The sequence below is a fragment of the Beta vulgaris genome, chromosome 6 (assembly GCF_026745355.1).
Source record: "Beta vulgaris subsp. vulgaris cultivar EL10 chromosome 6, EL10.2, whole genome shotgun sequence".
Taxonomy (NCBI): domain Eukaryota; kingdom Viridiplantae; phylum Streptophyta; class Magnoliopsida; order Caryophyllales; family Amaranthaceae; genus Beta; species Beta vulgaris.
Window position 1 is genome coordinate 11766292 of NC_079207.1, and position 27747 is coordinate 11794038.

At 38.1% G+C, this 27747-nt stretch overlaps 3 protein-coding genes across 5 annotated transcripts; 2 read left to right on the top strand and 1 right to left on the bottom strand.

Annotated features, from left to right (window-relative positions):
• Positions 1 to 250: 250 nt before the first annotated feature.
• Positions 251 to 7741, bottom strand: LOC104895718 (MICOS complex subunit MIC60, mitochondrial). Of its 2 annotated transcripts, none has more exons than XM_057395630.1 (12): positions 7596 to 7741; positions 7446 to 7515; positions 4152 to 4877; positions 3530 to 3601; positions 3263 to 3415; positions 3039 to 3116; positions 2677 to 2769; positions 2469 to 2588; positions 1677 to 1754; positions 1356 to 1535; positions 1101 to 1202; positions 251 to 743 (listed from the first exon to the last, which is right to left on the bottom strand). In XM_057395630.1, the coding sequence occupies exons 1-12, from the start codon at positions 7604 to 7606 to the stop codon at positions 510 to 512; spliced, it is 1917 nt and encodes a 638-aa protein (XP_057251613.1). In that variant the 5' UTR covers positions 7607 to 7741; the 3' UTR covers positions 251 to 509. The 2 variants fall into 2 exon arrangements, with proteins under 2 accessions (XP_057251613.1, XP_057251612.1); XM_057395629.1 differs by having other exon boundaries at positions 3530 to 3622.
• A 4017-nt stretch (positions 7742 to 11758) lies between these two features.
• Positions 11759 to 17373, top strand: LOC104895719 (formin-like protein 5). Of its 2 annotated transcripts, none has more exons than XM_010682294.4 (5): positions 11759 to 12149; positions 12508 to 13842; positions 16090 to 16293; positions 16372 to 16523; positions 16627 to 17373. In XM_010682294.4, the coding sequence occupies exons 2-5, from the start codon at positions 12516 to 12518 to the stop codon at positions 17095 to 17097; spliced, it is 2154 nt and encodes a 717-aa protein (XP_010680596.2). In that variant the 5' UTR covers positions 11759 to 12149; positions 12508 to 12515; the 3' UTR covers positions 17098 to 17373. The 2 variants fall into 2 exon arrangements, with proteins under 2 accessions (XP_010680596.2, XP_010680595.2); XM_010682293.4 differs by having other exon boundaries at positions 11764 to 12149; positions 12504 to 13842.
• Positions 17374 to 18733: 1360 nt separating this feature from the next.
• LOC104895721 (uncharacterized) lies at positions 18734 to 27312 on the top strand. Its single transcript, XM_010682295.4, has 7 exons — positions 18734 to 19402; positions 22404 to 22651; positions 22901 to 23056; positions 23595 to 23751; positions 23913 to 24055; positions 24245 to 24280; positions 26349 to 27312. Exons 1-7 carry the CDS (start codon positions 19327 to 19329, stop codon positions 27027 to 27029), a joined length of 1497 nt encoding a protein of 498 aa, XP_010680597.1. The 5' UTR covers positions 18734 to 19326; the 3' UTR covers positions 27030 to 27312.
• Positions 27313 to 27747: the final 435 nt, after the last annotated feature.

Below are 27747 nucleotides of genomic sequence, written 5' to 3' on the forward strand. Positions count from 1 at the left end.
ACCCATTTCAATGACACTGACCAGAACCAAGAAAACTAGCCTTCACCATATAAGGTTTTCCATCTTTTCATGTCAATCAGTCACCTGTGTGATAAGGTGGTCTATGTGACAGCAAAAACTCAACTACATGAGAACCTTTTCTTCCGCACCAAACACATTTAAACCAGCCAACAAAATTGTTAAAATATATTTTGAAAAGTAAAAAAAAAAAGCAAGAAAATTTATTGTTTTAGAAAGGAAATAACACTACTTAAGAGTCAAAACTTCAAACTTCTCATTTCTCCTTGGAATCGCACCAGCAGTAACATGTCAGAATACAAGTATATCAGTGTAATGTATGATCCGTCAACTTTTTATTGTGTTCTGAAGCAATATATTCCCTCAAATGCAAGAAAAAACTTCTCAAACACTCCGTCTACTACAAATGACAGAGTTTTCTCTTAGTTTTAACAGGAGGGAGGGGGGATAAAGACCACTTACAGGACATGCTAACAGGTTTGCACAAGACATTATGTAAGGCTGATAGAAGAAGCATACGACTGAAGGAGAACCAAAGCTTGCTCAGAGATGGCTCTGTTTCTAGCTCCTCTCAACCAGTCACCTACAACTTCGGTGGCTTTGCTGCCTTTAACACCATCCTCAAGCACATCAGCCGCTTCCGCGAGCTTCCCTTGGGCTAATAGGCTCTCAACTCTATTTAGCACAGACTCAATACCATCCCCAGATTGATCAGCTTCCTTGACCTGGAAGTTGATATAAAATAAAATGACGTAAGGTTATCTGAGGTGGAACAAGAGTAGAACAATAAAAAAAGATTTTTATTCTCATCCTCGGAGCTTTATTATACTCCCTACGTCTATCATTTTTAACAATGCACAAGTTTGACCATTATTTCCTGTTATTAGTTAAGAACTTAAGATTATAAAAGTTGGTATATATACCATTTTACATAAAAACATCTGTGTTAGTGTAGAAGTAAAAAAAAGACGGTCAGAGTAGGCTGTGGGGTATGTGGACAGTGCAGAAGCCAATGTGGAAAACTATTAAACGACGGAGAGAGAATATTTTTGTGGTAATTGCTAAATGTCAAAGATCAACACCTTCAAAACGGATGCTACATGAGCTAAGGAGTGAGCCAAAATACCGCCACCATCTGGTGGAATTAAGCTGAATTGCCGCAATTTCCCTTTCAAAGAATTGAACTGCATACGTATACAAAAGAAAACAGAGATGAGAAGAGCAGAAAAGGGGCCATGGTAACTTCGAGAGGAAAAGGAGGGGAAAGACAGCAGGAAATCTCCACCCAAGGAACACCGACAGACCCAGAACTTAACCTATTTCTAGTAGAAACTTGCCTTCTGATTTAACTGTAGAAGAGTATCTGTGCCATGGGTCCGAACATCTTCGGGTATAGATGATAGGGCCAACTGCAGTAACGAATCTTTATCAACATTCTCTATATATGCATGCAGTGCATCTAATTCGGCCTGAACAGGTAGCCCATTTGTTAGTGCATCTTCCAGTGCAAGTGCACCCTACAACGACAGAGCAAACAAGTTAAGGGCCAGTGGAGAAGAAAAAAAGAATCCTTTCAAGCAATATTAGCTACCATATATCCACTACCAACAGAAGGCAGCAATAGTAGGGAAGTAAACAGAAGGATCAACCACATTTACCAAAGCAAGCTTGTGAATGGAGTGAGTCTGACGAGCCTCTTCAGATCGTGCATAGAAAGCCATGCACAGGGCATTAATCTGCAGATATAAAGCCCTCAATTAAAAGCTTCAATCAAATGGCACAATTTGCTGCTATAGAGAAGGTTATCAACAAGAGTAGGCAGATACCTATAGAACCATGAAAGTTTTAAAAAGTACTGAGCTGCCAGCCAATATTCACTTAAAAGTTAATAATACATAGAAATCTTAAACAGCAAAGTGACAACTTAATAGCTAATTTTCAAACCAACTTCTCAACTATTAAACGACCACCATAGGACTCTCTTCTTGAGCTCTGCAATCCATTAATATCTATCAAACACCTTAATAAAATTGAGGGTCTAGGACAACTGTCTTCTGATGAGGTGGTAGATCTACCACTAAATCGTTCACACAAATTCACCGGTACATCCCTTAACTCGAGCAAAGAAGGGGACAAGTTCATGAAGGTAAAAAAACAGAATAAAGTTTCAAGTTGAAGTCCAATACAAGATCCACAAAAGTTATGTCATGACTGCACACAATAGGGAGTTAAATCACAAGAACACACCAGAAGGCACAAGTATAGTGAATTACAACCCAAAGCAAGTAGATTCTATTAGCTATTTCATCATCAAAAATGACACTGAAGATAGACTTTTGTGCATATTTCATCCTTCTAGATTTAGAAGTTTAAAAAGATCCTTCACATTGATTAGTCAAAAGCTGGATCATTGATGCAAACATAGATACAATAGTAGTGTAATTACTTACATTTAAATTTGCTTCAGCCATCTTCTCAATCTGCGCTGCCTTTTCCCGAGCAATCAAAGCAGCTAGTTCAGCTTTGGCAAAATCCTGGACTTCTTTCAGCTTTGACTCTGCTTCTCTTGCCTGCAATCTAAATTATAAGAATCCATATATATATAAATTTACAAAGGCTTTATCACAATGAAATGCTCTCTTAGAGCTAAAATTGCACCTTTTCTTCTAGTTCCATCTTTAGCGTCTCTTCAGCTCTTTCCTGAAGTGACTTAAGGGATGCAGAAGCTTTTGCTCTTTCTTTCTTTACCTCCTACAGGTCAAGATAGCATCAAGAATAAGATGGATGAAGAAATTTTCAAATTATTATCCAAACAAGCAAAAAAATTAGCAAAAAGAATGAAAGCTGCTAACAAAGTTAATGAGGTAGCAGTAGTGTCCAAGTTTTAGCATAGAAGTGTGAACATTAATGCACTTATTAACACACAATAACAGTTTGCATAGAAGTAGTAGCACAATAGAGTAGAAGCAAAACCAGAACAAACAGCCGTATGATACAAGATGATGATGGATCCTGACAACCTTTTCTAACATAGCTGCTTCTTCAGCGTACATGAGTTCTCTTGCCCTTGCATCCTTCAGCTCTTTCTCATATTTTTCCTAAATTTTCCATGAAAATATCAAAAACCATAATCAGCAACTAGTACAGCAGACTTATTAGCATTTGACTATACAAATATCAGCACTAAAATTCACATCATATTCATAAGAACTTTGTTGCCTGAATTTCAAGAGACAGATAACACCTTCATAGCCCTCTTTTCTTCAGCAAAGACACGTGCATCCAGCTCAGCTTGCCTTTGTTCAGCGGCATGGATGGCTTGCAAGAAATCCAATATCAACTTTCCATCCTTGGATATGTAAGCATCACCCAGATCTTTAATTGCACCAGGTGAAGTCTTAAATCATAGAAGTCCAAGAAATTAGAAACAGAACAAGTATTAAACCATCATATAGATCAACATTAAGCATACAAAATAAGAATAGAGTTAATATGCATCCTCTGTTTTTACCTCTTCCAGAGATGTAACATCATCAACCTTGTCTTCCAAATGATATGTGTCTAAAAGGGATGTTGATGGCTCCTGTTCAAGACCAAGTACAATCTGCAAAGTAAGCTTTGGTTTCTAGCTATAGTAACATGAAACATACAAATCGGGACTCAGATACCATGACCTAACGAACACATGCAATCAACTAAGAAAAGGTTAACTTACTCAAAAAATCCTTGTGTGTTTCTCGGTTTTGTCTTTTGATGGTTGTAGCACCAACAAATAGACAAACATCAAGTGACAACATGAGTCACTTTTAATTTCTAGTCCTTATAATACTTCTAGCAAGAAAATTAAACAGTAAGCAAGAAAACAGACTTCTGGTTTTACGAGTCAGTTTAGAATTTTCAGCCCACATTGTGTAGTTTTCTTTATATTTGGGGGGGGGGGGGGACTTCAAGCACTACCAATAAAAAAAAAAGGATGAAGAAGAAGAATTCCAGATGAAAATGCACCAATGCTACGCATGCAACACATTCAAGTTTAACAAGATACTTCATCAGCAACCTAGCAAGAGTCCATACCCATATAGCAGGACTTCAAGCACAAGAAGGTAAAGTCTTATAAAGACAAAGAAACATACTTTTGGTTCATTTTGCAATTTGAGTTCCGTTATATCCGTATCACTGCCTTGTAAAACTGCACCACCATCGCCAATTATTGGCAGTTTTATATCAGACTCATGCTGCTCAAGCTGAGTTCTTTCTCCAGAATTTTCCGTGTCTGCACTACCTTCAGATGATTTTTGAGTACCTGGATATTCATCTTTAGCTGTTTCTTCCAAAGAAGGTTCGGACAACTCTTCTCCTTTTCCAAGTACATCATCAAAAGCTTTTGGCACATCTTTCTCCTCAGCATGTGTAAATGCTTCTGTAGTTGAATCTGATGAACTTTTAGAAGATGACTCACTTTCACCTTCATAGTTGCCAGAATCTACAAGTTGGTCCGTGGTAGACTGTATTTCAGTCCTTTCCTCGGCATCATTCACATGAGAATTGAGAGTTTCAGAGTCTTTGCTAGTATGTACAGGTATAGTCTCTTTAGGGTTTTGGAAATTGTGTGAGCCTCCATCACCTGAATTATCAACCTTTAATAGATCCACACTCTGCTGCTTTTTGCCTAAAATATCATTTAGATAGCCTCCTGCATAAGCTACGTAGAAACATGCACCAACTGCAACACTCCCAACAATAACTTTTGACAGATTTTTTCCAGTCTCAGTCGGCTTGCTTGTTGAACCAGGACGTGGTGATGCATTCTGCCTGGGAGTAGAGGAAAATTCCCTTTTGGGGCATACATTTGTAAATATCTGCTCAGACAAAGATGGATAAACCGCAAAAGTTCAGTCATTATGTTTCAATGACAAAAGCTAACATCCAACATTGCAGCAGTAGTTTTGATCCATAACTCCATTACATCAAGAATTCCAGATAGGTGAGCATGATATGGTCACACTGAAGCCATATAAATCAATTGCAACAAGTACTAACAACCACCATATAAACATATATCGAGAATTATCTGAAAAGACAGCACAGTAAAGCATTAGGAACTAGGAAGTGCAAATGCGTCTCTCACTTCAGAACAGCATAATGAGCTCAAAACAGAAACAAGTAAAAATAAAAGCTTTGATCCATCACATATTCACATACATGGTTTATCCACCAACAACAGCATCATCTAGAATCCATGAGAGAAGTTCATGCTCAAACCAGGAAGACTTCGTCATATAATAGGCAATGGTGGCATTGACAAGAACAAGCAATATCCATATATAACATGCTACATCCATATGCCTCACATGGTGTCCCATCAAAATAAGAAAATTGGTAGGGGCACATCTAATACACGCTGCAGTATTGGTATCAAGACCTAAGAGCCATACAAAAATATATAAGCTAATACCCTAACAACATCAATCTCCAAAATGAACACTGATTGTAATTCACAAGAACAAGAGCAAATAGTCAAGCAGCAATCACCAAATCTCATAATTCACACTGGGAATAAAAAATGCAGCTGACCCTTCAGTTACATGCCCATTAACAACAAGGTTCGTCTACCAGATATCTAATAATGGTTGGACCCTAATGTATGCCCATGTGGCCAAACTAATCCAAGTGAAACATCACTGCAAAAAAAAAAATTTATTTGGAGAAAACAAAAAAGAAGATGAAGAAAGAAAATAAATAATGTGTTGGAGATTTAGAGTATTATGTTAGTTAACATCATGATGTATTGTTTGAGTTACTTGGTTATGGTGTTGTTACTCAAATGATATATGTATGCTATGCTATGATGAAGAGCCTCTCGCTATCACTCGCACAAACATGGAGGCTGGGTCGCTGGTCGCACCTTGCGACATTTGTCGCACCTTGCGACATTTGTCGCACCTTGCGACATTTGTCGCACCTCGCGAAGCTGTCTCGCACAAGCAGTGAGGAAGGATCGAGGCTGGTCGCACCTCGCGACATATGTCGCACCTCGTGACGCAGTTAAGCAAAGCAGCAGAAATTGCTGTCGAGGCTGGTCGCACCTCGCGACCTGGGTCTCGCGACGCGGTTAATTTCTCTGCGGTGTATGCGGTTTGTGCGGTTTCTAAGTGCATTGTTTCGGTTATTTCTGAAATAATGGAGCAGTAGTATATAGATAGGAGTTTTCCCATATGATGAAGGCGGAGAGAAAAAATAAATTCTTTCTATTGCGTAAGAATCAAAAGTTCATCATCCTTAACAATTTTTCTATCTTTTTCTCATTTTAAAGAATCTCATAACGAGCGTGATATTCGTTGTTCTTCTTTGTATCTCGGAAGTGAATTCCTTGTAACCCGTGCTCAGTGTAGGGTAGGAATATTGCTTTTGGGAAAGTGTCCCAACACGCCTAGAAGATTCATTGTTCATATAGTAATCATCTTCATCATCCTTATACATAATCTAACATAATGAAAACAACAACAGCATATCAGTAATCAAATATAGCAACAAGTAAAAAGTCATTGAACCCAGCCACATCTCACTTGCACATTTTAGAAAGTTGAGTAACTTGCAATTCAATAGAATATGCAAATCTAACTACTAAAACAGGCCCTTAACTATACCCCTCATTTGAAACTTCCACCACCCTTCACAGAAACAAGATTTATAGAACAGATACACCTTCACATTGGAATAAAGAACCAATATGAGAACACAGCCACCCCTACAAGAATGGAAATGTAGCAATGCAGTTGGTCACCAGTCCCCGACAAGCACATTTAACAACTTTTCAGCTTTTAAGCACCATTTCAGCTTTTAACATCTCCACTACCTTTTTAGCCTTTAAATTTGAAGCAAAACAAATTAGATAAGCAAAGCCTTGAAATCTAGTCTAAAATAATCATAAGAAGCTGCAATGCATCCTTCGACCGATAAACCAGCAGACTATAAATTGCAAACAAGAACATTGCTAACCATCACTCCCCCCCCCCCTTCCCTTAATGTTACCACGATTTTTTCCATTAAAAGGAACATCATACAAGTTTGATATACTTGTATTGAACACTTGCAACCTTTAATTAGGCTCATTGACAAACTAACTAAAAATAACAAGACTCAAAACCACAAAACCTTTTCAATCCAAAACAACATTCTTCAATCTATTCCCTCTATTTCACAATATAAAACCTATATATATAATAAAATCTAGAAGTTCATGCAGATTTTCGCATCAAAACCATCCTCTATTTAGTATTTACCTAATGCAATAATGGAGCATACCAAATTCCAGTCAATCACGACCTCAAACGCTCTATATTAGGATAAAATTTGAAAACACTAATTCATAGCTTTCATACAATGATGACACAAAAATACGATTCGGCAATTAATTTAAGACATGCCTGAGAAATTGAAGACTGTCTTGGTACTCTCCCAATGCTTAATCGGCGACGCGAAAGAGCCAAAGCAGACCTGCAAACATAAATTCTTCAGCTTAATTGAATGAAAACACCTCAAAAGATGAAAAATAGGTATCTGAATTTATGGAGTACCTCCGCAACATCGTCAAATGGGGGGCAATTTAACACATAAAAAACCCTAGAATTTGGGGATTTGATGAAGGTGGTAGTAGAAATGAAGACAATCTTCAATCAGTGAGCAATGCAGTGTTGACAGAAAATAAATTTGTGTGTCGAAGGCTCCGTTTGGTAGGGCGTAAAATGTTTTCCCGGAAAACTATTTTCCTCTATTTTCAGTTTTACATTGTTTGGTTGGCAAAAGAGTGTAAAACCATTTTCCCTTGGGTAAAATTACTCTCCCAATGATGGAAAACCATTTTCCTTTCAAAATGAAGGGAAAACTATTTTCCTTATCTCTCTTGTACACTCCTCCTTACTTTCTCTTTCATTTTCCTTTCATTTCATCATTTTTCTTACATCGAACCAAACAACGGAAAACTAATTTGGAATTGTGTTTTCCATTGTAAATTGTTTTCCATGAAAATCATTTTACACTGAAAATGTTTTACGCCCTACCAAACGGAGCCGAAGTCGAAGCACCTTGTGTGAGTGTGCGTCAGAAGTTTTCGTGCGCTTTGGTGATGGAAGGAAAACTTAAATGTCCTGTTTTATCCTTGGTCCGATGAATTCATTTTGAACTCGACCGGTCGACCCCGTCATTCGCTTGTTGCACTTGTACCATTACGATTCACCATTTGGATAAAAGACTCGGATAAATGATATTTCGTGTGTCCTAAAATTAAATGAATGTTCATTCGAAAAAAATGAATGAGTTATAAGTTCGACCTCCATACAAAAAAAGTTCGACCTCGTTATTGGCTTGTTGCAAGTTCACGATTCACGACTTGGAAAAATGATATTTTCACCGTCCTACAATAATGTTTTGGGTTTTCATAGATAGCATCATTTTATCTTAGTCATGTATATGATAGTTCAAAAAGGGTAAAAGAAAAAGCAAGAAATAGGTGAGTTAGTGATAGGTCGGGGAAACGAGCCTTACATTATATCAATTTCAGTCTCGAAGAAACTAAGGAAAAATAGTGTCACGTTTGACTCGTCCCAAGATTTCAAAAGAGTTGAGGTGCTCAAACTCGTCCCAAAATTATAGGAACATGCACTCAAGTGCATGTAGAGGATGGTGCACTCTCTCCTAAACAACGTAACTCTAACATTATAAGAGTCCATGATTTTGATAAATATGTTATTAAAATTCCATGAGGTGCGGAGCACCATATATTTACGCTTGGGTTATGACGAGGTATACTACTCTTATACACCTTCTGAGTGTACATATTTTGTTCCATAATCACACGTTCCACGTGAGCCAACAGCACCGCATTCGGAGTACTCATACCTTCGAAGACTTTGGCATTTTGTTCCAGTCAAATCGCCAACATCAATACTGTAGCTTTATGCTTCATCTTAGCGTCTTTTCCCCTCCAGTTCAGCATGGTATCACACCAGCTCGCCCCCAAGCATCGGGTGAGTTCGTTGCAGCCCCCATCTGGCCACATATCGTCCACCCTGGAGCATTCAATCTGCGCATTGACACTTGTCTCCTCGGTAGCAGTACACCAAGGACAATGGGCCTCCTCCATCATATGTCAAGAAGCGAGCGTGCAGGTAAGCTATTCGAACATAGGCGCCACATGAAATGCTTTACCTTAGGAGAAACCTCCAAACCCCAAATTTCCATCCAAGCCTCGTGAAAAATCTCTAAATCTCCTCCTTTTTCGAGCATGTATGGTAATTCTGTAGAATATAACCCGTCTTTATTTAGAATACGCCCAAGTTAGAGAGTCATTATGGGCTCTCCCACTTAGGGTTATCAATAAAATACGTTGTGGGTCACACTCATTGAAATGAAGAGATATTAACTCAAGATTCCAATCCATCCATAAAGGGTCAATGATATCACTAACCTTTTTAATGTCGTCAACTTTCGAGCTCGTGATAAATCTTCTTTCTTCCCTTACCACCCACGAATCATCCCATATATTCACCTGCGAGCCATCACCAATGCGCCATATAACATCTTCTTTCACAAGAGCCTTTACACTCTAGATACTGCCCCATTAATAGCTTCTTGTGCACCTTAGAGAAGCTTCGAGTAAAGATGAATTGGGATAGTATTTAGCCTTCTTGACACGCCCCATCAGAGAGTCGGCATGCTGAACTAATCTTCAAGCTTGTCTGCCTAGTAATGTATCATTGAGAACTTTGAAATCCTTGAATCCCATCCCCCTGTTAGAAATTTTAGAGTATACATGTCTTCCTAACTCTTCCAATGAATTTTCCAATCCGGTCCAGTTTGCCCCCAAAAGTGATTTGAGGAGGATCTCTTTTCCGATTCTTGACGAACGTTTCTCTTTCCATCCCTGTTGTTTCTTTCAGGTTCTGTCCAACAAAGTTTCAAGCACGACTTTCTTTGATCTTCCCACAACAGTAGGCAAACCCAAATATTTGCTATGTCTGCCAACTTGTCTCATGTTCAAAACTCTCATAAGTTCTTACTTGTTGTTCAGCATTAACCCCTATGCTAAAAGACACCTTCGACTTTTCATAATTACTTTTCTCCCCAGATGCTTATTCATACTAGTTGAGAATATCAACAATAGTTCTGCATTCTTGTCAGTTAGCTCTCGCAAAGAGAATACTATCATTTGCAAAAAGAAGATGAGATATTTCGGGACCATTTCGACTAGCCTTAGCTCCATTAATTTTTCTCTCCTGCACTTTTTTTTAGTAACATGTGAGAGAAAGCATCAGCTATGAGAATAAACAGGTAAGGGGAGAGGGTCTACCCAGTAGAGATGTAAATGGATCGGGTTCGGGGCGGGTGGAGCGTCACCCGCATCCACCCGATCCATCCATCCATTTGTAACCGGGTTAAACAGATGGATCGGGTGTTTAACGGGTGAAATCAAATAGTATTAGGAGAAGAAAGAAAAATTACTAACAAGAACCACTAATCCATTTATATAATTCTACTAATATGTAAAATCGTCTCCAAACTAACCCTAATCTACATTATTAACATTCATACACTTATATTATCATCTTGTAACTTTTGGGCTATAGATTAATAAAGCTGTAAAAATGAAAAAGCCAAAAATTTAAAAAAATAATATATTTTTTACTTTAAACGGGTGACGGATCGGGTGGTAAACAGATGATGGGTCGGGTGATGGATGAAAAAAATCACCGAACCCGACCCACATCCATGACCCGATTATCCCTCACCTGGTTATCATCCGTTTAAACCGGGTTTTTCACCCATTTAATAAATCGGGTGGAGCGGATGGTCGGGTGATCCATTGGATATTGCCATCTCTACTACCCAGATCACCACATATTCTTGCATTCAAAGAGTATGACACATAATATACATAATCCATCACCAAATTCACCCATCTCCCATCAAAACCAATAGTAAGTAGCAGTTTTCGCAGGAAACTCCATTCTACTCTGTCATATGTCTTGCTCATATCCAACTTCAGAGTAAGAGTACCTTTGCGTTCCTTATTTTTCTTCATTGTGTGGAACAATTCAAGAGCAATGATGACATTATCTGTAATAAGTCTTCCCGTAACAAAGGCACTTTGATTTTCAGACACGATGCGGAAAAAAAATATTTTTCAAACGCATCATCAAAGTTTTAGTAACAAGCTTATACAAGACATTACTAGAGTTGGGCATTGGCCGGGCCGACACGAGGGCCAACTCGGCACGGCACGATTTGAGCCCGGTCCAGCACGGCACGACACGCCGGCACGAGTGGTGGGCCATGCATGAACACCATTTTAAAAGGTTGGCACGAACCCGACACGAGCACGACGGGCCGGCTCACAAGTTGACACACTTATTTTGGTTAAAATTTCATAATATTTAAAATTTCTATAAGGCACGATGGCACGGCACGAGCCGACCCGACACGGCACGTGGGCCGGGTCTTGCATGAGCCTTAGATTTTACAACTTGGCACGAGCCCGGCACGACACAAGCATTTCTTGGCCCGTTTTGGCACGGTATGTTGTGGCACGAGGCACGCGGGATTGGCATGTGGGCCGTTCCGGCACGGCCCGTGCCCACCTCTACACATTACACAAACTAATAGGCCTCAACTAAAAAAAAAACAAAGAACACATAAAAAATCCTAAAAGAAATGATCCCAAACTGCCAAGTCCATACTCGTTGACTCATTATCATCATTTTCTCCCCCTAAACAATTTTTTGCCACAAAATTGAAACAAAAAAACTGGCAAATATTAAAATAGGAAAAAATGAAAAAAAAGGATAAAGACATAAAGAAAAGAAAAATAAAGCATCTAACCCTAGCCCTATCTCGAAAAAAAAAAAGGTCTGGAACCCTAACTCTCACTTACAATTTCCAACTCGCTTTCTCTCTCTAGATTCATTCATTTCAGATTTGCCATCTAAAAACTTATCGAATTAGCGCACACTCATTCTCATTATCAAATTATTTTTCCCCAATTTGATAAACAGATACGAAGAGCGAGATTCTAGAATTGCGGGCAAATTTATACTTTTCGACGACATCTCAAACTTCAATTCCAAATTTTGAAGGTTTGTTTACGAGTAATTTTTTTATATATAAGTTTTAAGATTGAAAACTCTGGATCTTCCACAAGAATTTGTTTGTTCTTTTGACATTGCTAATCTAATAATAATTATTATTATTATGAAGAAGAACCAGATTTCGGGGGTTAGGGTTTTATGAGTTGCATGTTGTAACTTGTTAATTGGATATTATTCCTTTTATTCTTGGTGTATTTGTTTGTTTTTATTATTTTGTTGGGGGTTGTAATTTCTTTTATGCACTCATTTGTTGGTTTTATTTGTATGTATATGTTTGGGGTATTGAGCTGCATTTTATCAGAGTGTTTTTGCAAGTGTTGTTAAAGTAGTTTATGTAATTAGGTAGACTTGAAGATGAAAGCTTCGTCGGGATTTCCTGTTCTGGATAACCGGCCGATTGATCAATGGAAAGTTACGGAACTGAAGGAAGAACTTAAGAGGCGGAAGTTGACCACAAGGGGTTTGAAAGAAGAGCTAGTTCGACGGTTAGATGAAGCTTTACGTGTTGAGATGGAAGTTGAGGAAGAAGAGGGGGAGGAAGCAGCGCCTGTTGGTGGTGAGATGGGAGCTGCGGAAGAAGAGGTCGACAATGGTGTTCAGGACCCAAAGCCTGATAATGTTGAAATGATGGGTGAGAAAGAAGATGATAAAGATGGTGTTGAGGCTCCAAAGGATGACGACATTGGTGAAGCTGCCGTAGCTGAGCAACCCGGTAAGGAATTCAGTGAACTAGGGGTAGGTAATCCTGGGAATGCTGAAGAAAATGTGGGTGATGCTGATTATGGAGTCACTAAGCTGGATGCTGAATCAGTATTGGTGGATAGTGAAAAGAGTGTTGAACAACCAATTGAGGGTAGAGGCCATGAAGAAATAGAGTTAGGGCTAGTGAGTGATCAACCTCCGGAGGTGGGCGACATGTTAGCTACAAGTGATGTACCCATTGCAGGTTTGGACAAAATAGATAGTGAGGTTTTGTTAGCTGAAAACGCAGGGGATGGGGAGAGGTTGCAACATGGTGATATGGAAAGGGACAATGAGGGTTTCAAAGCGCAGGAGCTATCTGAGGATTTAAAGCCACTACATGAGGATGGGAAGCTGGACTCTTCTGATTCAAACAACCAGGTATCTGAGGTCAGCTCTAGTATAGGGTTTCCCATAAAATCTAATTCTATTTCTACTGATTCTGTGTATTTTAATGAAAAGAATGACCTAAAGGATAACATAATTGCTGATAATGTTAAATTAGAATCTGATGTTAAGCCTGAGATGGTGCAACCATCATCAAGTGATATAGTCCCCGACGGTGGCAAATCACATCCAAGTGATGTTGAGGAGCCACAAGAAAACAAGGTTTTTGGTCAACAGACAGATAACAATGTTACAAATGCGGATGTGAGCCAGAAAAATTATAGTGCAGATTTGGGGTCTTCTGAAAAGTTAAATTTAGATCGAAGTTCAGGAGATGATTCCATGGAGGAAGATGTCTTAGAAAGTAAGCATATTGACTCACATTATAATTCTGAAGAAGTTGTAGAGAAGACTGAGATAAAGGAGATCACTACAGTTACTGAAGAAAGGCCTGTTGCGACCATGGATATTGATGTACCTGAAAAAGAGATAGGTACTCGTCATGAAAATAATGTTGTTGCCGCTGCTTCAACTGATAAGAGAAAGCTTTCAGGTGTGTCTTTTGTGGTGGTTCCCTAGCTTTATCAATCATATCATCAATTCATAAATGGTGTTAAACTTTTGGTATTCATTTCTTCCATTGCCAATAAGATAGGTGGGTGTCTTATAGCCATGAGATGCCCTTTTACGTGTCCTTTACTATCCGTAGACTTTTGCTAGATGGTTCAATTTTGCGCTCTACATGATTTTTTTTGTAAATTGTGATAATATCTAGTTGTATTACTGGTCTTTCCGAGTTCCACTATTTAGGCTTTTCTTTCTTATTGGATTAGATAGAGGTCACCACTAGACTTGCTTTTTTTGTTTTGTATCTGAACTCTCAGGCATGGAAGTATTATGTTGGGTGGATCACTAGTTTAGATAAACTGATGAAGGAAAATACCTTTTGTAAACCTAGGTTTTTTTAAGTACTTTTCTAATGCTAAGCTACAGTGGTGGAGAGAAGTTGAAGATAATAATATTTTTCAGTTGCTTTCGATCTTTAGCAAATTGAACCATATGTCAACAAGTGCACGATGAGAACTTTTAGGGTTAACTAAAGAAGTGCAAGAGTCATTCAGCTGTCCCCGCTGGATCACCTCTTTGGGCTTATATCATTATTACTATTTGATCACACAGTTTCAAGATTATTCAATATCATGCATGCTTTCGTTGTACATATTTTTCTTAGTGTGTAGATTATAGGTATCAGTTGGAGCTGCCTGATTCTTTTTTTGATTGTGGACCGTGGGTTGAGAAGTCAGATGGATGCCATAGTATCTGAGACCTTAGGGAAAAAATCTATATTTTGTACAAGGAGCTCAAGTTCCTCCCTTAATGCTTAACTACGTCGCCAAAGGAGGCTGACTAGGTTTCCTCTTGTTGTTGGTGTTCAGCATTGCATAGCTAAACTTGCTAGTTTAGACTTTCTAGAATGCATTAATAGACGTGATCTGGAGAATTTATGTCCCATGAGGTGACCTTCCTGATTGCATGGCTGTTAAGCTGCATTAATGTTAACTTTAAGGCATTTGAACTGTTTCAACTTTGCTCGGAGTATCTCGATGCTGGCCTTGATGTTTTTAATAGTTGTAGTATTACTTTTTATTTGTTTTTTTTTATTTGTTCTAAAAACTAAGAAAGTGGATTGTGATAATTGACTAAGAATTACCCCCTCTCTCTCTATCTTTCTTTTCCTTTTAGTTTTCACTTATTATCAATAGCTTTGAAGAATTACGACATTTTTGTTAATAGTTGTATTATGAAAATACCGGGTAGACTTGAAAATATCTGAGATGGATTAAAAACCATGGGTGTTGTATAGGGTATTGGCAGGACAACAATGTGCTCCTTCTGTGAATACAGTAGCTTCACAATGAGTGGATGGAAGGAGGTCATATGATACTTAACACTTCCTCTGTTTTTTTAGATGGCTCATTTTGACTTTTGGCACTATTAACATACATGACTTTGACTATTTCTTGTGATTTGTACTTAAAGAAAAATAGTCATGCAGAATCTTGTTAGAGCACCATTATTCATGATCTTACAAAGATCATCCCACTCTTTCTAATTTTCTCTCTCTAAAAATAACATTACACAATCTTTTTCCACATCCTCTTAATCATGAACAACAAAAAAAATAATCCCAATTAATTTTTCCTCTCTCTCTCTTACTTTTTGACCCCACCCAACTACTTTTCTCTCTCTTACTCTTAACTTTTAATTTTTTTGAAGTGTGAAAATGAAAGATACTTCATATAAAATAAGCAAAAGTGGAGAAAATCGGTAAATAGCTGAATTTTTTTTATCCAAAATATAGTAAAATGGGTCTTTAATTGTAGAGCTCGGAAAAATAGAGCTATCCGTATTTTTTTTTAATTTTCTTCACTTTGTATTTTTTTAAAATAAAACTGTTGGAAATTTTATAACAATTACTATATTCTAAAATCCAGGCAGAATGTGACAGTTGGCATTACTCATCCCACAATCTCATTCATCATCTCACTCACCCCATGCAAAATTTTCATCCCAATCAACCTATGATCTTATTTTCATTCATTGTTAAGGGGATTTTTTTTAAAGATTACATGCTTGATCTTATTTCTTGATCATTGATAAGGATGCTCTTAGATTCTTCTCAATGTATATATTCGAAATAGCAATTTTTTTGTAGTTTTTGCTTATTGAGATAAATAGAGATATTAAGGATACATGGATCTTTATCCAATTTGATATCTTGTGTTTCTCTATTGTACAGATCAAGAACCAGTTCTTAATAATGAGCCTCCAAAGAGGCAGCGTAGATGGAAAACTGAAAGTGACAATGTTAAGGAGCCTCAAATCTCAAATATTTCTCCCCAAGCTTTAGTTAAGGATGTGCCACAACCTGCTGTTCTGAGACGTAATCTCTCTGGATCTAATTCTAGTAGTGGTGCTAATGACCCACCTAAAGAACGTGAAGGTTGGTTAGGTTGGTTTTATTGCTAGTATTCACCTGTACACCCTGATCCTGGTTGTCTAACATATTTAATCTTTACAGTTCCACCCTCTGCAAAGCCTGCAACGGATTCCCTCAGGATTGATCGTTTTCTGCGCCCTTTTACCCTGAAAGCTGTTCAGGAACTTTTGGCCAAAACAGGGACCGTCACCAGTTTCTGGATGGACCACATAAAAACACATTGCTTTGTCTCTGTAAGCTCTTTTTTCTTCTCATACTTGGGGTATGCCTTTGTGCTGTTGTTTGACTGCTATCAGTTATGTAACTGTGTTGCTTTTGTAATTTCAATTGATGCAGTACTCTTCTGTTGAAGAAGCAACGGAGACAAGGAATGCTGTCTTCAATTTGCAGTGGCCTCCAAATGGCGGTCGCCAACTCGTGGCTGAGTTTGTTGATCCCGAGGAAGTTAAATCACGTTTGGACTCCAAAGCGCCTCCAGCTCCTGCAGCTCCTGCGAGTTCTGGCCCAACAGTTACCGAACCACCTCCAACAATGCCACAGCCTTCACCTCGCCAACAAAGTCTTAGACAGCAGATGTCGCAACAACCTACTCTACCACCGCCACCCCCTCTGTCAAATCCACCACAGGCTAGGGAATGGGCTGGTCCACCTCCACCCCCTCAAATTGAAAAAGTAGAGGCTCCTATTGTGACCCTGGATGATCTTTTTCGGAAAACCAAAGCAACACCTCGGATCTATTACTTGCCATTGTCCGAAGAGAAAGTGTCTGCCGTACTTGAAGCTCGGCGTAGAAACCCTAAGCCATAGGGTCCACTCCAGGCTGGTAACTGGATGCTTGCTCATGTGTTTAGGATGTATATGTTGAGGAAGAAATGATGTATTTGCAGCTTTCTTGGTCAACAATTAGTTAGTATTAGGAAGAAACTTGTCCAGCTGAGGATTCTCTGCGCTTATAGTCTTGGGATCTCCCGTAAGTTTTTGTTCTGAGTTATTGAGTGAACCCGTATGAATGAACCATTATCTTTCGGGCTGGATTATATCTCCTTTTTTTCTTTTAATGAACTGAGTAATCTGTTTTCTTTAGGACTTGATGGATAATACCTGTTACTTGAGATGTTCATGGATTTGAGATTGGTATGTAGACCGTAGAGCGTGTTGATCCCTCGGAGTGTAGGATGTATGTGTGGCCTGTGGGATCATCTCAATCAGATAATGGTGGTGTTGCGGCTGTATTCACATCCCCCCCCTCCCCTCCCTAAGGCTGTAACCATTGCAAATTTTCTAGATGATCATGCGATAATCTCCTGCTGTACACCATCTTCTTCAGTCTATTTGCTGCTAGGCAGTCTTTGCGATTGTGAACAACTTCTAGAAACTTTCTCTGCTTGCCTTGTATAGTCTCAGCGGGCTGTTATCATTTTCGGATATTGATCACTTCAACTTTTGTTGTGACGAAAGCATGGTTTAAAAGATTTTTTACTGCTAGGGCATGTTAGTTATAATGCTTGTTTTTATTGTTTGCATAATATATGGTAACGAGAAATACTTTGTTGAATTAGACATCTACTGGATTCAATAGCATTGTTGGAAGCGAAAGAAGATACCGGAATTCCTAATCCCAAAGTGGCAGGGGTCAAATCTATGACCTCTTAGTCACACCTCACAAGATATAAATCCTATCACTAGTGATTCTGATGTTGTATTTGGTGAGAATAATTTTTTATGAGTTTTTGAAACTACCCTTAAAATGCAATATTGAATTATTATCTAGTTTGTTTTCCTATCATTTATAGCCAATAAATTGAACCAAGATAAATTATGCTCTAAACCTAAAATTTCACTTGGTAAACAACTAAACATTCAGTTTTCATAGGAATAATTTTTCTATGGTTGAAAAACGCTCTTTACAAGTGAGTGTAAAATAAATGAGAAAATCCAATAAAAGGTTTATCAACTCGAATTATCAACTACTCAGTAAAACTTGTCGGATGGGTGGAATATTTCAACAATAACCCATACTCTAATCCCGCCCTCCCCCACATATAAGTCGAGTTGGGCTCGTGTCGCTCTACAACCCTTCTAGGTGTTTTCCAAATAGTTTTTACAACTCTTCAAACATGGATTGACCATCCCAAGAATGGTCGAAATCCTAAAGCAATCCATATTACAAGTCAAACTCACGACATCTTGAGGTATTTTTCCAAATATATTTTCATATCGCCCTGCCACCAACCCTGCACGACAAATTCCTCAAACGCGCTTCACCACCACTCGTGCCTAGAGGCTTAAACGAACCCAAGCCATGTCGTTCCAAGTTCGGCATGCCGTGCCGAACTCGTCCCGAACCCGTCCCAGTCCGTGCGGATGCTTTAGATCCAATACCAATACGTAACGGAACTCCAACAGTACGCCTTGGAGTCAATACGTAGTAAGAACGCCCACATTCACATTTACAGACGTCCAACTCTTACAATTTAATTCCTCTCTTTTATGCAACACTCTATACTCTCCTCAGTCTTCTCACACATTTCGCAGCTCTCAAATCTTGGAAATCTCTCTTGCTCGATTCTTGCTACTTGTTTTTCACATCTCCATCTGCTTCCCCAAATTAACACTTTCAATTTCTCATTTCCTCCTCATCTTTAAATTTCTCTCTCCTTTGAAAACATTGTGATTTTAGTCAAATCCACTTCTTTTACAGAACTTAACAGATTTATTTCCTTCCTAAATTCTCTTTCTTGTCGCTTTTCTTTATTTTTCCTCACCAAATTCAATTTTCTCTTTCTGTAAGAGTAATTCAAACTCTTCAATTCATGTTATGAATTTGCTAAACTGTTGCCGCAAATTTTGATATTCTTTATGTTCATATATCATTTCTTGCTTCAGTTTCGAGAATTAATTAGGTTTTTCTGGTTCATGAAATCAATTGAAGAAGAGAGAGTGTGTGTAAACTAAAAAATTGAAGAAATTTCACCTGCAAAAGTTATTTTGGGTGAATTTTTCAATTTTTATTGTCAAGAAATTAGCTTTGCTGGGATGAATAGTGTTTTCAGTGAACAAATTTTAGCTGACAAGCTCTCCAAGCTCAATAGTACTCAACAATGTATAGAGAGTATCCTCTTTTCTGATATTATTAGCTGGAATTAATTTTTTTTTTTTGTGCTTATTTTTGAACTTCTTGAATTCTGCCCTATTGCTACTTTGTAATTTGATTTCTACATGTTATGCCTTTAATTGCATATCTGTTTATTGTTTACTTTTGGTGATCTATATATGGTACTACTTTGTCACCAAATTCAGCAATATGTGATATTCTTCTGGTTCAACATAGTCTCGTGATTTATTTTGTATGCCGCAATGTTTGTTTGTGACGTATCGGTTGTTAATTTTGTGTAGTTGTTGTAGTGGTTGTTATTTGTATGTATAGTGGTCCGGGTGCATTTATACTCTACCTGATTGTGAGCATTTCAGGTAATGGAATTGTGTAATAAGTATGATGCTACATTTTGGGTGCTTAGTCTGACGGGAGAGCATAGGTTTATGGTTGTTTGTCGACATCATATGGATATTCATGATTAGAGCATTTTATGCTTTAATCTGCGGGACTTATTACATCATCGAATGATGTCCTGGGAATTTGTATTTGGTTGTGGATTTTCTGTATTTATGGATTTGATTGTAGATTTGATTGTACAACATAGTCATGAGAGAAACATATCCATACATGTCAATTCCAATGATGAACAGTTTAGGAAAAAGGGAAGTTGTGGCGTAAATGGGAAGTGTAGAAAATAGGCAGGGGTATCCGAGTATTAATGTGCAGATTAATTTTCCATCTAGAAGTGCATAAGCAAGTTGCGCATTGGCTTCCGGGTGATAAATTGTTCAATGATGTGGAAATGCGATCCACAATGCCAAGTTTTGGAGACCTTTGTAGGATTTTTCATAATGACCTCTACATATCTGTGATGGTTGGCATGTGGAGGTGTTGCTTATGTAGAACCGTCTTTGTTGTACCTCTTCCCTTGCTCTTAGTTAGGTATATTACATGATGCCATGTGGAGCTAAGGGGATGTTTGATTGAAGGTCTAGGAATGAATTGGATTTGGATGTGATAATATTAAAACTGAAAACGTTCTTTGGTTGCAGTAACTTGGGAGTGGGACCTCGTATCTGAATCTCCTCAATCCATCCCTTCCTCAGATTGAGATCTCATAACCCCCCCCCCCCCCCAGTTGACTATTGAGTTCTAAATCCATATTGTGGTGAACCTAACCAATGAGAAAAAGCAATGTGATTCCGTTTTATACGCTTGAATCTCTCACTGCCATACTATTCCATTCAAAAAATTTTAACCAAACATCACCCGAGTGTTTTGTGAGCAGATAACGTTCAGTCTGTTTGGTTATTGAAGCGTCTGAAATTATGTGGATTTTTTCTGGAATATGAGTGCTAGTATATTCCTTAGTGGCCTTTTCCTCTGGTACAAGAGCACTTACTATGGTCTATGTCACTGACATCAAAGGGTAAATTGTATTTGCTCGCTCAAACTCTCACATCTTTGTGGGCACAGGCATAGATACTATGTGTGGATAGATCAAACAAGGCGACTCACCTGATCAAACTTAATATATTGAGTGCATTGTAATATTGCCATTCTAATCAGCATGTACAAGATGTGTGTTTTGTCACCATTATGCGTCAAGAGCAAGTTTCACCAAAATGAGTACTAAATCCTAGATACCAAATTTGACAGTGTATTATGTTTGGTCATTTTACTGCCTTACGTTCTCTTTGTTGGCTGCTTACTACTATCATAATCTACAATGAGACCATGCTTTATATGTTTGGTAAGCTCTAAGAACGTTGACGAGGACCAAGGAAGGAAATACTAGCTTAGGAATGTCATCTATATCCGTGTCTTGACTTGTGGTTCAGGATAATCTAATCATTTATCCATGTTATCTTTAAACCAGTGAGTTTCCATTTATATATTTGTCGCTTGAAGAACTTCCCATGAGCTTCCAAATTACTCCCTGCGTTCCTTGTATCATGCACCTTTTTCCTTTTTGGCATATTTTTTCTATTTTCTTTTTATTCACGGGTCCAGTAACTACTATCGCATAAATAACATGTGGTCCCACCATGTCTCTCTTTTCACTAACTGTACTCAATCAAATGTTATAACTCCTAAACCCATATGGTGCATAACGTAAGGGAGTTTGGGACAGAGGGAGAATCTACTTACTTTGCTACAAAATCTCATTTAAGACCGCTCTACAATAATTTTTGGTAAGATGGGGGGTAACTATTTGTCCTAAAGGGTCACTTATATTAGAAGTGACCCTTATAAGATATAAGGTTACTTCTTTAACTTAATAGGTGACCCTTTTAACTTAACAGGCAATCACTTTAAGATATATGGTGACCTTTGTATGGCATGAAGTGAGGTGTCTTATAACAATTTCATGATAAGGCGATCTTATACAAAATTTACGTATCTTTGGGGTAAGGAAGGACCTTGCTACTGCTTATCTGCTGACTGTTAAGGATAAGGCTGTAAGTATTTTAACTACCTCCAGTCAGGCTGTAAGAATTATAACTAGTTGGAAGTGGTGGGATCCGCATTGGAAATCTGAATCTTCGTTAGGCAGTCTCTTATGTTTTATGTGATGCCTTTTATGGTATATTTTCTTCTCAGAAAACTGCTTGGCCCATTTGGCTTGCCTGCTTTATCTCCTTTGCCTGTCTTGAAATTAACCTCTCTTTTTTGGCTGTATGGTTTTTTTTTTTTTGAATTGATGTGCCAATCAGTGTTGAAGTGCATGGATATGTACATTTCTTTCAAATCTGCGAGTTATGTTTTCTTACCTAAAACCATGATTTTTGATATACATATTTCTTCTCCGTGATGGTTTATCGACCATAGGTGGTTCTAATTCACATGTATGATCTTCTTGGTTGAATCCACTATTTTCTTCCGCCAACATTATGAGTTTTCTTGAATCTGTTGCCACATTCGTGATGGCTCTACATAATACTTGTTATGTTAATAGCCTGTTTTTTGCATTCGCAAAATATCTACAATATGGGTCACCTTAACTTTTACATAGCGTTGTCACACTGGTGCATATTTCACCGGAGCAAGGCTGAAGTGGTTGTAGCAACATGGAGTCAGCAGTTCCACCGTTCTGACATGACTCAAAAGGTCCCACTTTTGTATCTTTCCAATGATATACTGCAGAACAGCAAACGTAAAGGAAATGAGTTTGTTATTGAGTTCTGGAAGGTGCTTCCTGGGGCTCTTAAGGATGTTTATGACAAGGATGATGATCAAGGAAAGAAGGTCGTCTCCAGATTGGTATGCCTTTTATGTTTATGGCATATACAAGTTTGCGCCTACGATAATGATAAATTGCTCTATTACCTTTTTTTTAGATTTTATATTTTTTGACCACTGAATACCTTTAGTTTATGCTTAGTAGGCCGTTATTGTATTTCTTCTTTAATTGTGTTTGATTTTGGTCATCAATTGGAACTAAGGCATCCGTATTCTTATGTAATTCATTATACACATTCCAATTTCCAAGTTGTAATATGTCCTTCCCAGGTCAAGATATGGGAAGAAAGAAGAGTTTTTGGATCAAAGGCACAAAACCTGAAAGATATAATGCTTGGAGATGGGGCTCCCCCTCCCCTTGAGTTCAACAAGAAGCGACCGAGGACAGTCAAGATTGTAAGAAGAGATGCACGTTCCATAAGGACGGTGAGTCCTAGTAATATGTTGTTTTCAAACATCTTGTGAACTACTTTCTCTGTTCTTCAATTATATTACCTGTTTGGTTTGGCACACAGTCTAAAGAGTGAGTTTGGTAGGCCCCACCAAGTAGAGGTTAAGAGTAAGATTAGATCTGATTTTAAGTAATTTTTTTTTAAATTTGAGCCATTAAATAGATTTTTAAGTAATAGCATATTTATTACATGGACCCATTTTAAATAAAAAAAAAGGGTAAAGTATTTTGAGACGCCAATAATGGAAAATTGGTGAACTACTTGAAGTTGGAGGGAGTATATCAACTTCTTTTACTTCATGGAAAGCTTTCAGAATATAATGCGAATGTCTTTAATAACTCTGTTTCGCAATGTGCCTTTTGAGGGCACTGCGGAACCTTCTAAATATATATGTTGTACCTTTGACGTTGGATGAAAATCTATTTGAACATGTGTCTTATTTTATTTAGTATTGCCATTCTTTTTTAGGTAAGATTTTTCACTCATCATGAAATTGACAATTATCGATACAGAAACTATCTATTGGGGGCCCGGCAGAGAAAATTGTGTCAGCTTTCCATTTAGTGCTTAATGAGCATCTTACAGAAGAATCAGAGCTGAAAAGATGCAAGTCTGCAGTTAACCGTGTGAGGAAGATGGACAATGATGTTGAAATAGCTTGTGCTCAAGGTAAAGTGTAAATTTAGCTGAGAGTGCAACCAGATTGCCCTATTAATTATGAAGATAAATGCCTCGTTTGGTTAGTAGAGATAGGATTCAATTGTTATTTGTACTGCATATGGTGCATTTCTTGCTATAAGGCAAACTGAGCTTGATGATTTACTTTTCAGCGAAGGATCCGAAACGAAAAACATTGGCCAAAGAATTGGAGGAGGAAGAGGCAATGTTGAAAGAGTGTATTGAGAAACTTAAATCAGTTGAAGCAAATAGAGCAATGCTTGTCTCTCAGTTGAGAGAAGCACTGCAAGAACAGGTATGAAATGAGACTATCTATATTGGGAAACTTTATGTCGGCTTTAGGTCATCTTTTAGCTTGTTTAAGATCTAGGAGAAATGGAAAGTATATTGATTAGAGGAGTAAGTGAGAAAAGGAAAGAATAGTAAGCTCAGAGTTTTTTTTTACGCTGGACTGACTCATAATTGCTGTGTGTCTCACTGGCAGGAATCTGAATTGGAGAATGTTCGTACGCAAATGCAGGTATTTGCTCGGTTGCTCCGTTCATTCTCAATATGTTTGAAACGTTATTTTTGCTTCACGAAGGTTTTCTCTAATATTGTTGTGCATAAACCAAGGGCTGAAAGGGTACAGTATAGCTTATTTCTGAGGCCTGAGCTATAAACTAATGGGAGAACAGGCATAAGAGAGAAAAATTGACAAGTGTGTGCATTATGCAAACAGCTGCCTCTGTTACTACTGGGGTTCGGCTGTGTGTGGTGGATTTATGTATATCTCATCCCAAACCTCTTTGTGGGAACCTGATTAAGTAGTGTATATCTCATTCCAAATCCACTTTGAGGGAACCTGATTACTGAAATCCGTTAGGTGGAACCTGATTAAGTATATTACTGTATATCTTTTCAAATCCTCTTGGTGGTAATCTGATTAACTTTGTGTATCCCTCCTCAAAGTCTTTTTGGTAGAAACTACTTAGATGGATTGGTGGATATATGAGGTTTTTGCCTCATTTGCCTTTTGACTATATCGTAATTGAGCATCCAGCTTAAGTGATGGGTCTAACAAAAAAAGCCTCACTATAACTTGATGGATGAGGCTGTCTACATCTAAAGCAAAGTCCACAGGAGAGGAGTCTATGCATCGAGATTACTGTCAAATAGTCAAAAGATGCCTACTGTTGCATGAAAGTTGTTGGCTGTTGCAGTTAAAAGTTATTCAGAACTTGGCTGAAACTTTCAATCTCAGGGATAAATGAGCTGTATGATTTTACTATTGAAGAGAAGAATCTGGTAAAAGAAAAGTTCTGTTTGATATCTGATTATCTCATGAAATACTTGCGGCTCTAATGATAAAGTATTTGCAAGCTCCTTAAAATTTATCTGTGTCAGATATTACTTTGTAATATGGGTCCATAAGCTGAATTGATAACGTAGATTTTCAGCCACTACTTTTCTTCTGCGTTGGGATGGTTTGACTGTCTGGAAATTGGAATCAAACATGTCTTCTGAAATCAAACATGTTACTTAACCTAGCTCATTAGGAAAAGTACATAGTCATAGATCTTGTTAATGGCTTAATGCATATGTTGTGTATGGTTCATGAGTCACCTCTCATCCCCAAGAATCACTGTGGAGGCTGAATAAAGATTGAGCACTGTGAATAGGCGCAGTTGTGCATATATATATATATATATATATATATATACACACACACACACACACACACACACACACACACACATATGTATATACATATGTATACATATATAGGAAATAGCTTTATTAGAGCTTTTTATCTGATAATGTGGATGCTCCCTTGGTAAGATCTATTGGATTGACTAAAAAGAAAGTGGAATGGTTCTTTCATATTTATTTTTCTGAGCCTAGGCAACATTCGACCAGGAAGTGCTATATTTTATAAGATTCAGGATCCACTTGAGAGTTTGCTTTAGAGCAGGATCCAATTCTAGTGGTGGTTACTCTGCACTCCTACTTATGCAGCCTTCTAGAGTGGTCCTGTAGATTTTTAAAGAGATTGGAAGCCTCTTAGGTAACTGGCAATACTTACGTAGTCATGTTTTTTCTGGAATAGCCTCTCACTTTGTGTTGCAGCTGTGTGTTGGGTGTTCGCCTGGCGATTGGCTGTTAGCTGTTGGTTGTTGGCTGATTTGATCGACTGTTTTTTATTGGCTTTTCATGTTGGTTGTTTGACTATTTTCTGTTTTTAAAAGTGTTGAGTAAAATCAGCTGTTAAGTGTTGGTTGTTAGTACAAAAGGAATGCAAAAGCCAACATAAAGACCTGCTAAAACCAGCCAGCTTTTCAGCTAACCAAAAGCCTTCTACTAAACACTTCTTTTGGCTGTTTGATCATATAAAAAGTCAACAAAAGAACCACTTAAAAACCATTTGCCAAACACATCTTCCTCTTCAGGATGAGGTGGGAGACTTGATCTCTTCTTAGGAATATTTACACTAACCTAACTGTTTTATGATTTGAAGTATATGAATCTGCCACAAACAATTCACAGTATTGGCAGATGATTTAAGAAAATGAAGTTATTTAGCAACATTTGGGTATCTTTGGGTTCAGGTTGCACAAGCGCAAGCTGAGGAGGCGAACAACATGAGAAAGCGACTCAATGATGAAAATTATGTTGCAACACCAAATTCCAATGGGGGAAAATCCAAGAAAACAGCTGCTGATATTGCAGCTGAGGTTGTTGACAAACTCACAGCTTCTAGTTCCTCGCAGTTAATCATGACTTCTGTCCTGTCAACATTTGCAGCTGAAGAGGCTAAGAATGCTGGCCTTGTTAAAGCAAACCCAGTTTCGAGTTCTTATCCCTCTCAGTCTGTCAGTTCAGCCACCAATTCGACCTCAAAGCTGGAGCAGCCCTCTCCAGTTTCACTGCCACCTGCTGCTGCTCCATCCCATCAATATCAGTCAATGTTAGTAAATCAGCAAAGCTTGCAGAATATGAGCTCAAACCCTCAGTCTCAGTATCAGTATGCACAAACACCAAGAGGGGTCAATTCATATGGTTATGGCGGTCTTCCACCACCTCCACCGGGCCCGCCACCATCTCATGTCATGGGTCCAATGATGCCTTTGGCTCAAACACAAATGCAAATGAATCAACAACAGTTGATGCCAATGGCTCAACAGCAATCGATGCTGTTGATGCAGCAGCAACCACCAGGTCCTCCAAGTTTTCGTCCGCTTCAACCCCCCGGTATGGTGTATTTCACACAAACCCATCAACTTCAGTGATGGGAGTTCAAAAATTAGCTTGTGATAACTTGTTTAGATAGACTCCTTTCCCCCCCTTGAAGCATTCAAATGTTGTTCAAACCCCCCCCCTCCCCCAACATAATGGGGGAGTCAGAGAAGGAAGGATAAAAGGTTGAGCTTTTATTCATACATTAACACAGCAGGAATAATGGTTCGAGGATAGCAGCTCTTGATACAGTGCAGTTCAGAGCTATGCAATGTGTAATCAGTCCCCTAAATTTTCTAATCGCTAACCGTAATTAGTGTTTCTAATTGGTGTTAAGTGCTCAGTTCACTATTGCTATGCATAATTTGGTTCAGTTGCTTCCATGCTCTCTTCACATTAAAAATTAAAGTTCCAAGGTTGACTAGGTTTGATTAGGTCTAATCAGGTGTAAAAATAAGGTGAAATCGAGGCTGGTTAGGTCTAATCAGTTTGAATAAGTTTAGGTGAAAAATACCCTTAAAGTTTTGAAGCAGAATTTAAAAGTGATTTCAAACCAAGAATAGTAATTTTTAGTATTTATTTTTTATAGAAAAATTATCATCACTGTTTTCTCAATTGCCTTTTTTTTTGGGAAAACTAAACAGTGTTTGTCATTGACAAACTTTTCTTTAAGAAGTAATTTATGGACAAAGAATAACTTAAATTTATTTTTGAGAGAAGTTTTATTGTGATGACTTTTATGTCACACCATGTGAAAATTTCTATCAAAAT